This window comes from Labeo rohita, chromosome 9, assembly GCF_022985175.1.
Source record: "Labeo rohita strain BAU-BD-2019 chromosome 9, IGBB_LRoh.1.0, whole genome shotgun sequence".
NCBI lineage: Eukaryota > Metazoa > Chordata > Actinopteri > Cypriniformes > Cyprinidae > Labeo > Labeo rohita.
Window position 1 is genome coordinate 9,260,420 of NC_066877.1, and position 15,629 is coordinate 9,276,048.

Below are 15,629 nucleotides of genomic sequence, written 5' to 3' on the forward strand. Positions count from 1 at the left end.
TTTAACTAAGCGACTATGTTTTCTAGATTTCTCAGTTTGAAATCCTTTGGATTGTTTCTCTACATAATTTAATCTCATACACTTTTCAGTTCATAAAAAGTTCATGGTAAAAACGATATGCCTTCATATACTGTCTATGGAAGACTAAATGAACTTGTCTGTTCCCTCAACAGGACAATGATGCTGATCAGCCACCTCCATGCAAAAAGCGGTGCATGCCAGTCAAATGAAGAACAGATGATCACCTACATTTGTCATCTACGTTTTAAACTTTATATTATTATATATTTTTATATACTCTATGTATGTAACACAATGTTATAACACTTGATGTATGTAACTGACATTGACAGTAGTCAGTTTTAGTGAGCAGACTACACAAATTATCTTACCTGTCCAACAAACAAATAAATAAATAAATAAAAACCCTGTGCATCACAGCTCATGATTTTCTCCATCATCAAATATTCCCACCAAAACTTGTGCCCATTTTTGTCTTTGTCTTTCTGTCTTTAGCTCTTTCCTTGTTCTTTGGCCTACATATACAGATTCTCCAGCTGTTTCCACTAGTAAAGCGCAATAATACATTTTTAATTGCTTAAGTTTTTGTTCTTTACATCACCAAACATTGCACTACTAAAAAGGGGCAGCCAATCAAAGGATTCTCTTCGCAGGTCATGACACTTTAAAGTTTTGAAATGCACTGAGGGGCTGTAACCACATGTAACTAAAATGTTTATTTTATTTGAAAAAAAAAAAATACTATAATGAGTACAATGTTCATCTCATGTGAGTGAAATGACACAAAACATTGTTTATTCTTTGTAAAACCTTTTAAAACAGCACCAAACTACTGAATAGCGGAAATGCTTTAAAAAGCCTTTTAATTGAAATCTGAGCTTCCTGCATTTGAACAGAAATCCAATACAGTTACATCGTCGACATTGCCTTTTCGGGAAATCAAAGGCACCTGTCTAACACACTCACACAAAGATAATCCAAAAGCCTGAAGTATATATATTTTTAACCCTTTTCTAGTTGATGTGATTTCAGCAGAAGATTATGACTCAATACAGTATCCACATGTGAATCATTACAGTTTTTGATGAGACATGGAATGATAGTAACGATTAACAGGCCTGAAAGAAAAAGAAAAGTCCAACAGTCCACTGTAACATCTCTGGGTGTTGCTGAGATATAGATCTGATGTCTACTGTAGATAAAGGAAGGCTCAAGAGTAATTGATTTTGTGGTAAACAAATTAGTGAGCATTTAGTTTGTTCATCTATCATGGTAAACATAACACGTGGTATGGGAAATTGTATGCTCTTCATAAAAAATACTTTACACCCATAATTACACCCAAACTGTATACCATTTTTCCCCTCCGATAATATGAACCTATTTAAATGATACAACAAATCAGCATTTTTACAACCCAAAGTCAAATGAACACTATTTCTGGGCCCCTCCTGATTCAGGATATACAGACCCAGAGGTATAAAAGTCCTTCTTAAAGGAGAGACAACAAAAAGAGACACTTTAGTCCTGTGTCTCTCTCTTTGATGAGGTCACTTGTGAGGTCACAGGTTCATGTGCTTCTCAGGTGCCTGTTTATGAGCCAGGTAGAGGAAGAGGATGCTGGAGAGAGCACTGACCAGGAAGATCACGTCAAACCACCGGTGGTAGAAGTTAAACTGCAGTTCTCCCAGTACCTCCGTCACTATAGTGCGGTACTCCAAAGGCATGCTCATCCGCATCAGAAGCACAGACGACACAAAATACATGCCCTACAAACAGACAGCAGAGAGAGAAAGAAATGTCATAACCATTTTGCTTGTGGGACTGGGAATCAAAAACAGTTATTATTCAGAATTGGCCATAGTTTTTTTTAAACAATACTTGAACCAAAGGATTTTTTATGACATTTGATTCTGTTAATGGTTTTACAGTATATTGTGAAATGAATGCAGAATTAGAGCTGAAAACATTTCTTTATGGGTGTGTTCACACTTGTCATGTTTGGTTCAGTTAAAACGAACTCTGGTGCAATTGCTCTGTTAGTGCGGTTCATTTGAGTGCGCAGATAAGCAGACCGAGGCCGGCTAAAATGATGGGTCATGGTCCGCTTCCAAACGAACTCTGGTGTATTTCGAATTAAATATGAACGCAACACGGACCAAATACTTCTAAATGAAACCAAAAACAGGAAGTAATGACAAGATGCGACGCTATGTGGCATTATTTAACGAAAGGATCAAGTGGTGTATCAAATAACAAAAAGCAGAGGGCAAATGTGGAGCAACAAGGTGGTAAAGTGCCTTTTATGAGCTCTTTGTGAGTTACATTAGGTGTATTGGCCTTAAAGCGGCACTGAGCAGAACGATCAGTAAATGGGTACTTTGATATCATACACCCGCAGCGCTGTTTTAAGTCAAACACACCTTTTCCTTTTGTTTGGAGTGTTCAGTGAGTTCTGTCATTCAACCCAACCAATCAGGTTGTGAACCTATCTCTATGCCTTTAGGTTCGTTGTCAAAAATGCCAGTGTGAACACTAAATGGACCAGGACCACATCATTTTCCTTTTTGGTCCAGATCAAATAAACCAAAAACGAAACAGTGAACACACTTGACTCGTATCTCTATATATTGAAGACTGTATTACTATGTTATATATTTCATGAGATAATATTAATTCTAATATAATATTAGACTAAAAATCTTATGCTCACCAAGTCTGTGTTAGTAAAAACAGTAATATTGAATAATATTCTTAAAATCGAAAATAACTGTTTTCTATATGAAAATAAGTCAAATTGTAATTTATTCCTGTCATGGCAAATCAGTTATCAGCATCATTACTTCATTCTTCGGGGTCACATGATCATTCAGAAATCATTCTAATTTGGTGATTTGCTGATCAGCTGATCAAAAACATTTCTTATTATCATCAGACTATGAGACGTTTTTTTTTAGGATTCTTTGATAAAAAAAGAATAGCATTCATTTGAAACAGAACTCTTTTGCAACATTATAAATGTCTTTTTTTTAAAATCAATTTAATGCATCCTTGATGAATAAAAGTATTAATTTCTTAAATAAATAAATAAATAAATAAATAAATGGAGTAAAAGTGCCATGGAGCAAAAGGCACACAGTATTGATACAAATACGTAAAATACTAAAATAATGTTTTTTATTTTTTTAAATAATGTTAATATTTGTTCAAAACAATCACATTAAGAAAGTCTGTACTATTTTATGCTCATTTTGCTAAATAAAAGAACTATGTTCAATAAATATACTGCCATTAAAATATGTTAATATAAAACATTTATTTTAAAATACAGAAACAAAATCATTTTAAAATGTAAAGACTCTGAAAGCACTGAAGGAGATCCCATAGTAATTTAATATAGATTTACAGTAGTAAAAACAAATTATATTTTATTATATGATAGGATTAATAGCATGTTTTTAAATTTGATGATTTCATTCTAAACACAGTGATCATCTCTAAGATGGACACCCAACATAATATATGATATTTACCATCTCATTATTAATTATCATGTTAATTATTGTGCCTTTTAGCCCCAATAGCAGAGGTGCTTTTTACCCCAAATACCATACTTTTACATATTCTTTCGTTATTTAAAAACTGCTGTTTATATTATGTCTCACCATGATCTGAGCCAGGACAAGCACAATGACATTGGAGGACTTGCTGCTGGAAATGGCATAGAAAAACTGTGAACAAAACGTAAAGGGATTAATCCAAACTGCTTTTTATGAGATTTTAACATCATTAATGCTTCTAAGAAACTGAATTTGGGCAAGACCATGTTGCAGTTGCTCAGGGAAATAATCTTCTCCCTGTACGCCGGCTGAACCAACACGCCTACACACACACGTACAGTAATATGCAACCATTTCCCCTTAAGTGATAAGACTGAATGAGAAAAAAGCATGTTCATCCTTCATTACCTTGGTGAGTGTGATTAAAAGGCCTCGTATGGACGTGACTATGATGATTCCCACCAGGATAAAGGAAATGTGCTGAGACCAGAACTTGACCTGTGGGAAAACAAAGGTTTAAGTTCTTCTGCACACAAATTGCCAGGCTTTATCCATTAGAAAGGGATGAGCAGCATTTGCGCTTATCAGTAGAGAGCAAGAGTGAAGTCGGACACAGATTACATGTTTAAGAGGCTGAATCATCACCTCCTTGTGGGGAAAGATTAAACCATCATTTAACAGGCTGGGGAACAATTAACTGCCAACCAAAGCAGTAAATGTGAGCTGACACAGCACATACAATCACAGCATGCATATACAACCACAGTCAGAAGTGTAAAGTCTATCAGAGTGGATACACAATTATGTGCATGAGTGTGGAATAACAAATGCAATCATTAAAAAAAGCTACTATCATTAAATAAGTAAACAAACAACTGGTATGATAATATGTCCTGCTGTGACAATGTAGTGCTAACATCCGATTTGTCTACAGTTTATATATTGGTCAATAGGGGGCATAGAAACACAAAACACAAACAGGAAGACTTAGCCATTAAATAAGGAGACATTAAACATTTAAAAAAAAAACATATCACACACTACCATTCAAAAGTTTAGAGTGAGTAAGATTTAGATGATAGAACTTTAATATTGGAGTGAACTGTTCCTTTAAATGCTCCTGTTCAAACATTTTTTTTTTTTTTTGTCCAGCAAGGATGCATTCAATTTATCAAAATTATAATGTATACAATGTTTCAAAATGTTATTCATTTAGAAATCTAATATGTGACCCTGGATCACAAAACCAGTCATTAGGGTACATTTTTCAAAACTGAGATTTATATAAATGAATAAATAAGCTTTTCATTGATGTATGATTTGTTAGGATAGGACAATATTTGGCTGAGATACAACTATTTAAAAATCTGTAATCTGAGGGTGCAAAAACAAAAAATCTAAATATTGAGAAAAGTTGTCCAAATAATATTCTTAACATTGTATATTACTAATCAAAAATTACGTTTTCATACATTTACAGTAGGAATTTTACAAAACATCTTCATGGAACGTGATCTTTACTTAATTTCCTAATGATTTTTGCCATAAAAGAAAAATCTATCATTTTGACCCATTCAATGTATTTTTGGCTATTGCTACAAATATACCCCAGCGACTTAAGACTGGTTTTGTGGTCCAGGGTCACATATATTCCTGATATTAATAAAAAAACTGTATCAGTTTTAACACTGCTTGTAACAAGTAATATGTATATTAATAATCTTTATATTTTAAATTATAACTGGTTTACGCTATTTTTTTGTGAATTTAGACTGGGTGAGTATAAGAGACTATTTATGACCTCAAAAACATTTTTAAAAAAATCTTACCGACCCCAAACTTTTGGAACAATCATGAAATTCACCGTTAATACTCATTACTGAGATGAAAAAAATAAATAAGGAATTTTAAATAAGGAACTTTAAAAGAGATTTAGTTAGCAGAAAAATATAAAGCAGCTTAATAACGTACGTCAAACTGAATGCCGAGATAGTTGACTGTGATCTCAATTCCTCTTGTCACTGGGTCAGTCTTCCCCACACGGTCAAATACTATGTTTATAGTGGCCTAAGAAGAAAACCTTTGAGTATATTATATACACTTATATATACACTATATATCAAGACATTCTTGCAATGTTCAATAATACATGACAAATAAAATCCAAAATAAGAAAAAGCAATTCTTACCATGAAAATTTTCCACACACAGTAGATGGAGAAGAAATACCCTAAGAAGTTGAAGTATTTCCCTTGAAATGTTTTTGAGTATTCTATCCGTTCCTTGGGATACAGAGACAAAAGATCATTGTAATATTTTTAATATTTACTTTTTTATTTGGGCAGTTGACAAATAAAAATTGGACCGATGGTGTCCTATGGTGTGACAAAGCAAAAATGTAGAAGAAAAAAATGTAACATACAAATAACATGAGACAAATGTATCTTGATTCTTACAGTTGAAAATAGCATGAGAGTGGTTTATGTTCAGTATTAGAGTTTACATATATATATATATATATATCACTGCCCTCAAAAAGTTTGGAAACGCCCTAGAAAAGTGGGGTTTTTGACAATATTGGCATGAATCCTTTTTAATTTGTAATCATTTTGCACTGATAAGGGACAACACAAACTACGAAAACATATTTTATTACATAAACAGTTTATACATTGATCGATTTATCAAAATATCCACCATTAGCAGCTATTACAGCTCTTAATCTGGGCCTAAATTCACTGTACTCTAAACTTAATTGGCAATCAATTGTTGAAGCTATTAAGGTGTTCTGACCCAAAAATCTTTCAAGTTTAAACCAGTAACCAGGCATCACAGCTGGCAAAGGGGCATGTCTGACTTTGACATGTATATATTGTCATTATTCTGTAATTAAAATGAGAATTATCATTGCTGATCTTCAATAATGTCAAGTTACTTCAATGTATTTGCACCAAAAAATTATAAGGATTTATGCTGATATCGTCCAAAACCACACTTTCTTTTTTTTTTTTTTTTTTTTTTTTTTTTTTTTTTTTTCTGTCACACCATAGAACACATTGATATGTCAACTACCCATTTATATAAAGAATTTCCATGACTGTTCTGTTATTACTAGATATTTGAAAGCCCTAAATAAATAAATAAATAAATAAAGATGAAGACAAAATTATTAGACCCCTATGAAATATTTCCTTATTTTTCAAATAATTCCCAAGTGCTGTTTAACAGGGAGATTTTTTTAAACAGTGCATTTCCCAACATAAAAGTTTAAGAGTTATTTAGGAAGCTTGGAGTGTTTGTAATACAAATAGAAACAACATTTTAACCAAGAATAAAAAAAAGTCTACAGGTCAAAATTATTAGCCCTCCGATGTTAGTAGTCAATGGTGTATCCATTTTGCTTGATAACAGCCTTTAGTCATTTGTTATAGTTTTTAAACAGACATGACTCCTGAGGAGTCACACCCCATTCTTCCTTAGCAAATCTCTGAAGCTCCTCCAGATTTGTTGGTTTCATGGCATGGACTCTGGTCTTCAGTGAGCCCCACAGATTTTCTACTGAATTCAAGTCTGGACTTTGTGCAGGCCAGTCAAGGATGTTCACTTTGCTCATTTGGAGGTAGCTCTTCATCAGAAATGAGTTATGCTTTGGGTCGTCATCAGTTTTGTTGCAGACTGCCTGAGGTTGTCTTTCAAAATCTTCTTGTAGTCTTCCTACTTTTCATGATTCCTTTGGCGCTGATAAGATTCCCAGTTCCAAAAGCACTAAAACATCTCCACAGCATTATACTCCCACTGCCATGTTTCACTCTGGGAATGGTGTTCTTTGGGTTGAGTGTCTCTCTTCTTTCTCCAAAAATAGGCAACATCTCTGTGGCCAAAGAACACTAGTTTTGTCTCATCTGACCGAAGGACACATTTCTAGTACGCATCATTTTTCTCCAGGTTGTTCTTCAAACGTCAGCCTAGCTTGAAGGTGTCTCTTCTTCAGAAGTGGAGTTTCATCTTGGTCAGCAACCTCACATTCCTGTGCGGGCCTCTAGTGACTGTCTTTGTTGAGACATCAGTCCCAGACTTAGCTAAATAATTTACTAGTGTCTTAACAAGTTGTTCTTATGTCTTTAGAAAGCTCTCTCTCTAGTTTTCTTTCCAAAGTTTTTGAAATCTTTTGCTTCCTGCCTCTGCTCTCCACTGTGTGGGTCTCTTCAAACTTCTTAATAATACTTCTAACACCAATTCTTGACACTTTTAATTCACAGATTACAGTGCAATTTAAAAGTTTAAAGGATTAACTTGGATAATTAGGCAAGTTAGGTTAGTTAGGCAAGTCATTGGACAACAGTGGTTTGTTCCGTAGCCAACAGATAATTTTTTAAGGGGGCTAATAATATTGACCTTAGCATTTTTTTTAAATAATTATTTTATTCCAGGCAAAGTAAAATAAATAAGGCTTTCTCCAAATGGAAAATATAATAAGAAACACTGTGTTAATATTCCCTTGCTCTGTTAAACATCACTTGAGAAACATTTGAAAAAGAACTGAAATTTTATAGGGGGCTAATAATTTTGTCTTCAACTGAATAAAATGAAATAAAATAAAATAAAATAATAGATTTACTATAATTGTTTATTTTTAGGATTTTGTTAATTTCCATGACTGTCCTTGAAATTACAATGTTTTAAATTTCCTAATAGATACTTCCTGTTTTTTCATGAGCATGGGATCCCTGTATATAGAAATAAATCGGAGGATTTGTTTTTCTTTTGTTAAATACCTTGGTGGCTTGCAGGTCCACGGTCTCCAGGAAAAGCTGTCTACTGAGCTCCTCCAGAGCATCCACTTCCTGCTGGATCAGAGAAAGGTCTGCAGTGCCAGGGTTAAGAAACAAACATCCCTTAGAGGATCCACAAATCACAGCACTCAAACTGTGCATCACAGTGCCAAAAAATAAGTGCTCTTAGCCTTGAAAACAATGAACAATACTAAAGTAAAAGAAAATACAATCCAGACTGCATTGAATACAGGTTTATAGCCAATTAAATAAATAAGTAAATAAAAATTCATAAATTTCAATGTCTGGTTTTATGCAAACTATATTTGCTTTTGTAGAATAAAAATATGCATTGTAAAATCTCTCTAAACCAAAACCGGGTGAGCAGCATTGTTTTTAGCCAGCAGGTTAACCAATCTATTCAACATGCACATCCTCCCACATACACACATTATTTACTGCACATTAGCTTCTGCTTTAAATTAAATAGCTGTGGCATTCCTCCAGGAGTGAACAGGAGTTAAGTGTTTTTTTTTTTCAGACACTTAGGGCACAATGGTGATGAAATGTGAGCTCAGTAACTCTCCAGTTGTTGGGTCTCTTCTAAATGAGACTGAATTACTAACTCAGGACCTGCTGTGGCTCATTAAGGATACTCTCACTGCCTGACGGTGAGGAGGTCACACTCTTGATCATTCCCCAGAAACCCGTCTGTTTATTCTGCTCCTCTCCACGCTGGTACATCTGCCTTCTTGTCATGGCAATCCTATAAAAAGACATTAAATAGTCCTTGAAAATAAAAATCTCATTCTGGATCAAACTGTAGAATATAAATCTAAGGTTATTTACTATTTTAGGTTCATATAACATCCATAAATGTAGGGTCAGAAAGCTTTTTTATATAAGGATCTTACATAAGGATTGTGACACTGAAGAATAGCTGCTAAAAATTCAACTTCACCATCACAGGAATAAAGAACATTTTCACATATATATATATATATATATATTAGGGGTGGAGCCGAACCCGAATACGGTATTCGGAAAGGCACAAATAGCGTGTTTTTACAAATACTTATTTCGAACAAATACTTAAAAAGATATTTGTATTCGGGAACAAGAAAAACTTTATATCAAAAAAGCTGCGTTTCCTCATGAGACCGCAGTGCACGCCCGCATGAGCGAGTGAGTGAGTGACATTCAGGAGTCGGAGGGGTTGGGGGCAGGGCATATGCTCCCAAAATTTAATCTGCGCGACCTCAAAATATATTTGGAAGCATTTGTGCGAGTGCGAGAAATCGTTGCGGTGCGACTTGTTTTTATTTCTTTACAAAACTTTCGCTAGCCGAACTACTGCCCAGACCGCTGTGAGCTGATACAGTGACAGTTTCGCCGTTTTCTCCAACATTACATAACTAATGAAACTCGATCTGTACATTCTTAACAGATTTTAGATATTAGTCGTCAATCACTCCCTGTCACTGACACTGCGCTCCGCTGAAACTCGGAACCGGCCGTTTTTCTCTCTCTCTTAACCAACCTCTGTTCCGGATTTGCACAAACTACATTGCAATTAGGGGTGTGTGATATGACGATTTTTGATTGTGGACAATTAAAATGTCTCCACAATCTGCTTTTGAAGAAATATACTATATTTTGTGCTACAGCGCACATTCTGGCATACACTCACATTAAATGATAACTCCACTCACACAGGGCGTAATTTCCATTGGGGACACACTTTTCAAAATCCCGTTTGTGTCCCACCACTTTTGAATAGTTTTGTTAAATTAATGTCTTGTATTGTGGAATGCACGCTTAGCACCGCCGAGAGTTTCGCGCCATCGTTAAAACGAAACCGAAAGTAAAACGCGCGCGCGCATTCAAAAGCAATTTTAATAGCCCTTGTTTAGAGAGCGACTCCCCAGTTCACCTTAGCATAGCTTCCCGTCACCCATTAACTTAGTTGAAACTCCTCACATGGATTTGGGCAACCAAATAGAAAAGAGTGTGGCTGCTGCTGAGATCTCTTGGTCCTCCACCAGCCAAAAAAAGTGTGTAGAAGTGTAACGCAAAAAAAAAAAAAAAATGGATTTTTACGCCTATTTTGATTTTTACTCGAATGCAAATACAAATACAAATACTTTTCCCCCCTCAACAAATACAAATACAGATACAAATACCGGCTGCTTTGCACACCCCTAATATATATATATATACACACACACACACACATATACATACACTACTGTTCAAAAGTTTGGGGTCAGTAAGACTTGTAATAGTCTTTAAAGAAGTCTCTTATGCTCATCAAGGCTACATTTATTTGATTAAAAATATAGAAAAAAAAAAAACAGTAATATTGCAAAATGTTTTTACAATATAAAATAATGTTTTTTATTTTAACATACTTTAAAATAGAATTTATTCCTGTGATGAAAAGCTGAATTTTTATCAGCTGTTACTCCAGTCTTAAGTGTCACATGATCCTTCAGAAATCATTCTAATATGCGGATTTATTATTAGAATGATCAATGTTGGATAATATCAACAGTTGTGCTGCCAAATATTTTTTGGAACCTGTGATTTTTTTTTTTTCAGGATTCTTTCATGAATAACAAATTTAAAAAGTACAGTGTTTATTCAAAATATAAATATTTTATAACAATGTAAATTATTTATTATTAACTTTTAATAAACTTTTAATTATTAACTTAATACATCCTTGGTGAATAAAAGTATTAATTTCTTTATAAAAAAACAAAAAAAAAAAACAATAAAAATGTACTGACCCCAAACTTTTGAACGGTAGTGTATATATACATATATATACATATACACACACATATATATATATATATATATATATATATACACATATATATATAAATATAAGAAAACAGTTATTTGAATTTTTAATAATAATTCACAGTATTACTGTTTTACTGTATTTTTTATTATCTAATAAATGCAGCCAAGGTGAACAAGAGAGACTACTTACCAAAAAAAAAAACAACTAATTGATCTTTTGAACAGTAGTGTGTATATTTCAAGTTATTTATTTCTGTAAATCATTTATTTTATTTTCCTTTACACTGCCGTTCAAATGTTTGGGATCAGTATGTTTTTTAATGTTTTTAATGGAGTCTCTTATGCTCAAGGTTGTATTTATTTGATCAAAAATACAGAAACAGTAATATTTTGAAATATCATTGCAGTTTGTAATATTACAATTTGTAAAATTGGTTTCCTATTTTAATATACTTTAAAAAACCATTTATTTCTGTGACACAGTGCGGAATCATCAGTGTCACATCATCCATTTCTTACCAATGTTGGAAACAGTTTGTTGTTTAATAATTTTGTGGAACCTGTGATACTTTTTTCCTTGATTCTTTGATGAATAACATGTTAAAGAATGGCATTAATTCAAAATATAAATATTTTCTAACAATAAATCTTTACTATCACGTTTGATCTATTTAACACCTCCTTGCTGAATGAAAGTAAATACTTTATATTGTTTTCTTAAAAAAAAAAAAGAAAGAAAAATTTACTGACCTCAAATTTTTAAACAGTAGTGTATATTGTAACGTTTTTGAATAAACATTGTTTATTGAAGAAATGTTTTTTTCAATTTATAAAATACATTATGTCAAAGTGATCAAAGTGTACATAAAATTCTATTAAAGATTTTTTTTTAATTTCCTTTTAAAGGAAATTGTAAACGTTTTTCTGAGTCCATCTTATAAAATAAGTCCTTAAGAGTTTGTCCTGATAATAACCTTTGTCTCACGACATTAAATATAGGGCAGACCGAAAGCACACGCTTCACCGTCAAGAGAGTTCCACAGTATTGACATTTTGGTGCTTCTTCACCAATCAATAAATGCCCATGAGTTAATCTAGTATGTCCAATACGACACCTTTTAAACACAACTTGGTAATGCCAAGATTTGAAAGAATAAATATGTCTTGCTCCTACAACAGAATTTATTTTAAAAAGTTTGTTATTTTGACATTCTTCCCATTTAATTTTTTATTTATCAAAGAATCCTGAAAAAAGTATCACAGGTCCCAAAAAATATTAAATGTTTCCAACATTGTTTATAAACTGGCATATTAGAATGATTTCTGAAGGATCATGTGACACTGAAAACTGGAGTAATGATGCTGAAAATTCAGCTTTGCTTCACAAGAATAAATTACATTTTAAAATCAATTAAAATAGAAAACTGCTATTTTAAATTGCAATAATATTTCACAAAATTACAGTAATTTTCTGTATTTTTTATCAAATAGATACAGCCTTGATTAGAATAAGAAACTTCTTTAAAAAACATTTAAAATCTTACTAATCCCAAACTTTTAAACGGCAGTGTATATTTAAAATTAATATTTATATATATCTCTTTGAAAAACAAAAATTATGTTGAATCAATGAATAAACAAATAAATAAAGATGTTTCCCCTGTCTGATTGGATCCCTTCCTTTATATTGCTTACCTTTTCTTTTTACTGACAATCATGTCCATAGTCTGGAGCAGTCTTCTCTCCAGGGCCAGGATATCACTGTCCGTCACGTTTCTGAGTAAACAAACCAAACAAAGATCTAGTATCCAACATTTAAATAATAAACACAATACAACACACTCTTCTCTGTTATTTTATGTGTCTAAGAGCATAGATACCTCAGGAAATATGACATGTATGTATAAGGACAGTTCACAGCACCAAAGCCAGACAGCAAAGCCATCAGTGTGACGCCAATGACCCCCACACGACTGATCAGCTGCTCTATAGACAGAATGCCTGAGAATACAAAAAAAAAGAGACATCTACATATGAACTTACTTTCTTACTTAATGTGCATAAATCACTGGTGCAAATTAATCCAAATTTAACAAATGACTGTTCTACTAGTTTTCATACACTAGTCATTTATTTGCTTTTTCTTGTTAAATATCCTGTTACATTCATAAATACGTAGAAGGAAAAGATTCATGACAGTGCCTACCATGCTTTGGACTGAGTATAGGGAAAGGATCGCCCAGTTTCCAGAAGAAATACATGAATGTGAACCAGACCACACATGAAAAAAGCAACCTTTGTTTCTGCACTGTAAAAGAGTGAAAAAAATAGGGAGAATAAGCAAACATTGAGCCATTTGAAGGATCCTTAGATCCTTCCATGCAAATTATTGTGTTGTGTTTAAATTTTATGTTTATTTTTAATTTAATTTATAATCATTTATTTACATAATTATCCATAATCATTTTACAATCATTAGTCATTCACATAATTCATATTTAATTATTTATTTGATTATTTAAGTATTTATCATTTATTCATTTATTCATATATATTATTCATTTATATGTTTTTATATTTTATATTTCTTATTATTTTCCTTGCTTATGCATTTTCATTATTGTTCAGTTCCATGATTGTGGGGTTTCATGAATTGTTTGGTCTAAGAAATAGATAACGGGGAGGTTTATGGGATGTTGAATCCGTTTGATATATCATTGTTCTTTGAGCTGTACTCCCCAGACGAAGTCTGAACATTGAGACATACGCAACTAAAACTGTTCAATAAATTCTGTTATACCTTTTTTACAATCATCACTTCGTCTCCTGCTTCTGCTCTTTTCTGGCTTTCATCGGTCAACTTCATAACTGACAGAAACCTGCTTGTTAGTGGGGTTGGGGTAACTACAGCTTGCTGACTAGTTGTTCTGTTACCGAAAGACTGATATTTTCTGACAGGATCTGGTGTCCGGGGCTGGATCCTAATTGTCTGGCGTGGGGACCTGATCTAACACATTTAAAAGCAATAATTCACCAAAAAAATAAATTTTTGTTCAAAATGTACTCCTTCTGCATTCACTGCAGAGGATCTTTTGGTGATCAAGTGACGTAATGCTACATTTCTTCAAATTTATTTAAATAAATCTACATCTTGATTGGTCTAATATGAGTACATGTTCAGCAAACTTACATTTATGTGTGAACTATTTATTTTAACAAACAACTGGAAAAGCTACAAAATATAAAGTGAAAACAAAATCTACTTACACAATCGTATATTGCTGACCACAAAGTAGCCGATGTAAAAAGGCACCACGAATATCAGAACCAGTAATATTACATACAGATTCACCTTCCAGTGGAAATATCTGGACCTGTTTATAAAAAAAAACAAACAGCACGTGAGCATCTGATCTACATTTCTCATCAGTGATCATTTCATCAAAGTAAATCAGGAATACTTACGTGCTGCTCAACACACCGAGGATCTCAAAGATGATGAGCTCAAACATAGTGCAAGAAAAGGCAAATGTGATGGAAAAAACCACCTGCACAACATACTGCCGAACCTGATGAATTGAAACAAACCTGTAAGATAAATACTAAAAGGCCAGAATCAAGAAGACTAGTCTAAATCTATTCCTATTCACAATACCTCATAATCTTTAAACAACTGCCTCATAAAAAACAGCCACCCAAACCCAAAAAACAGCACCTGTGGACAGAAAAGAGCATCTGTTATACATAAACACTCAGGTAGACACCTTTTAATTCGTTTTATGTAACTATGGTAACATGTTGTTCATTGTACACAGAATTCATTATTTGTGTCAGCGAATATGCATATTATTTAATGAAAAAGAAATGAGACTTACCTGAGAAGTGAACATAATCACTGAATCTACGAAGAACGACATGGTGTAGTATGTAGTATGGAGTTTATATATAGAAAATGACAAACGTACTCTTAGCTCATTATGTTAAAAACGCTCTGTTAACACAGAGAAACAAACATTGAACAGAACAAGTGTCCGACTGAGCTGTCAAGCTGCTGACGTCATGACAAGGGACAAAGAAGTTTTCCGGCGCACAGTAATGTCATCATCAACCGGGTCATATTTGACCGCTAGAGGGCGTCACCACCTCAAAAATGATGAAAAACCGACAGACAGCACTGCTTTTTTACAATAATAAATAATAATAATAATTTGAAATTATTTATTTATTCACTAATGCTTTGTTATTTTACTGAGAGAGACGGAAAAAGCAACAAGAGACAGAGACAGAGTGTGAGATTGAGGCCAGGGGCTGGGTGTTTCATTATTAAGATGGAAAGTCTCATCAGACTGAAGCGACATATGGAACAGAGAACATGGGAGTCTTGGCTAAATCACATCCTGTGAAAGCTGTCACCACACAGCAGTCCCCATGGCATAGTCCCCAACAGATTACACTTCCATTCAGC

At 33.4% G+C, this 15,629-nt stretch overlaps 1 protein-coding gene across 1 annotated transcript; it reads right to left on the reverse strand.

Annotated features, from left to right (window-relative positions):
• Positions 1-1,047: 1,047 nt before the first annotated feature.
• si:ch73-390b10.2 (Golgi pH regulator) lies at positions 1,048-15,222 on the reverse strand. The gene is made up of 14 exons (XM_051118893.1): positions 15,040-15,222; positions 14,820-14,879; positions 14,630-14,733; positions 14,432-14,538; positions 13,371-13,472; positions 13,045-13,165; positions 12,860-12,940; positions 9,010-9,119; positions 8,357-8,445; positions 5,771-5,863; positions 5,553-5,648; positions 3,990-4,079; positions 3,687-3,752; positions 1,048-1,790 (listed from the first exon to the last, which is right to left on the reverse strand). Exons 1-14 carry the CDS (start codon positions 15,079-15,081, stop codon positions 1,584-1,586), a joined length of 1,368 nt encoding a protein of 455 aa, XP_050974850.1. The 5' UTR covers positions 15,082-15,222; the 3' UTR covers positions 1,048-1,583.
• Positions 15,223-15,629: the final 407 nt, after the last annotated feature.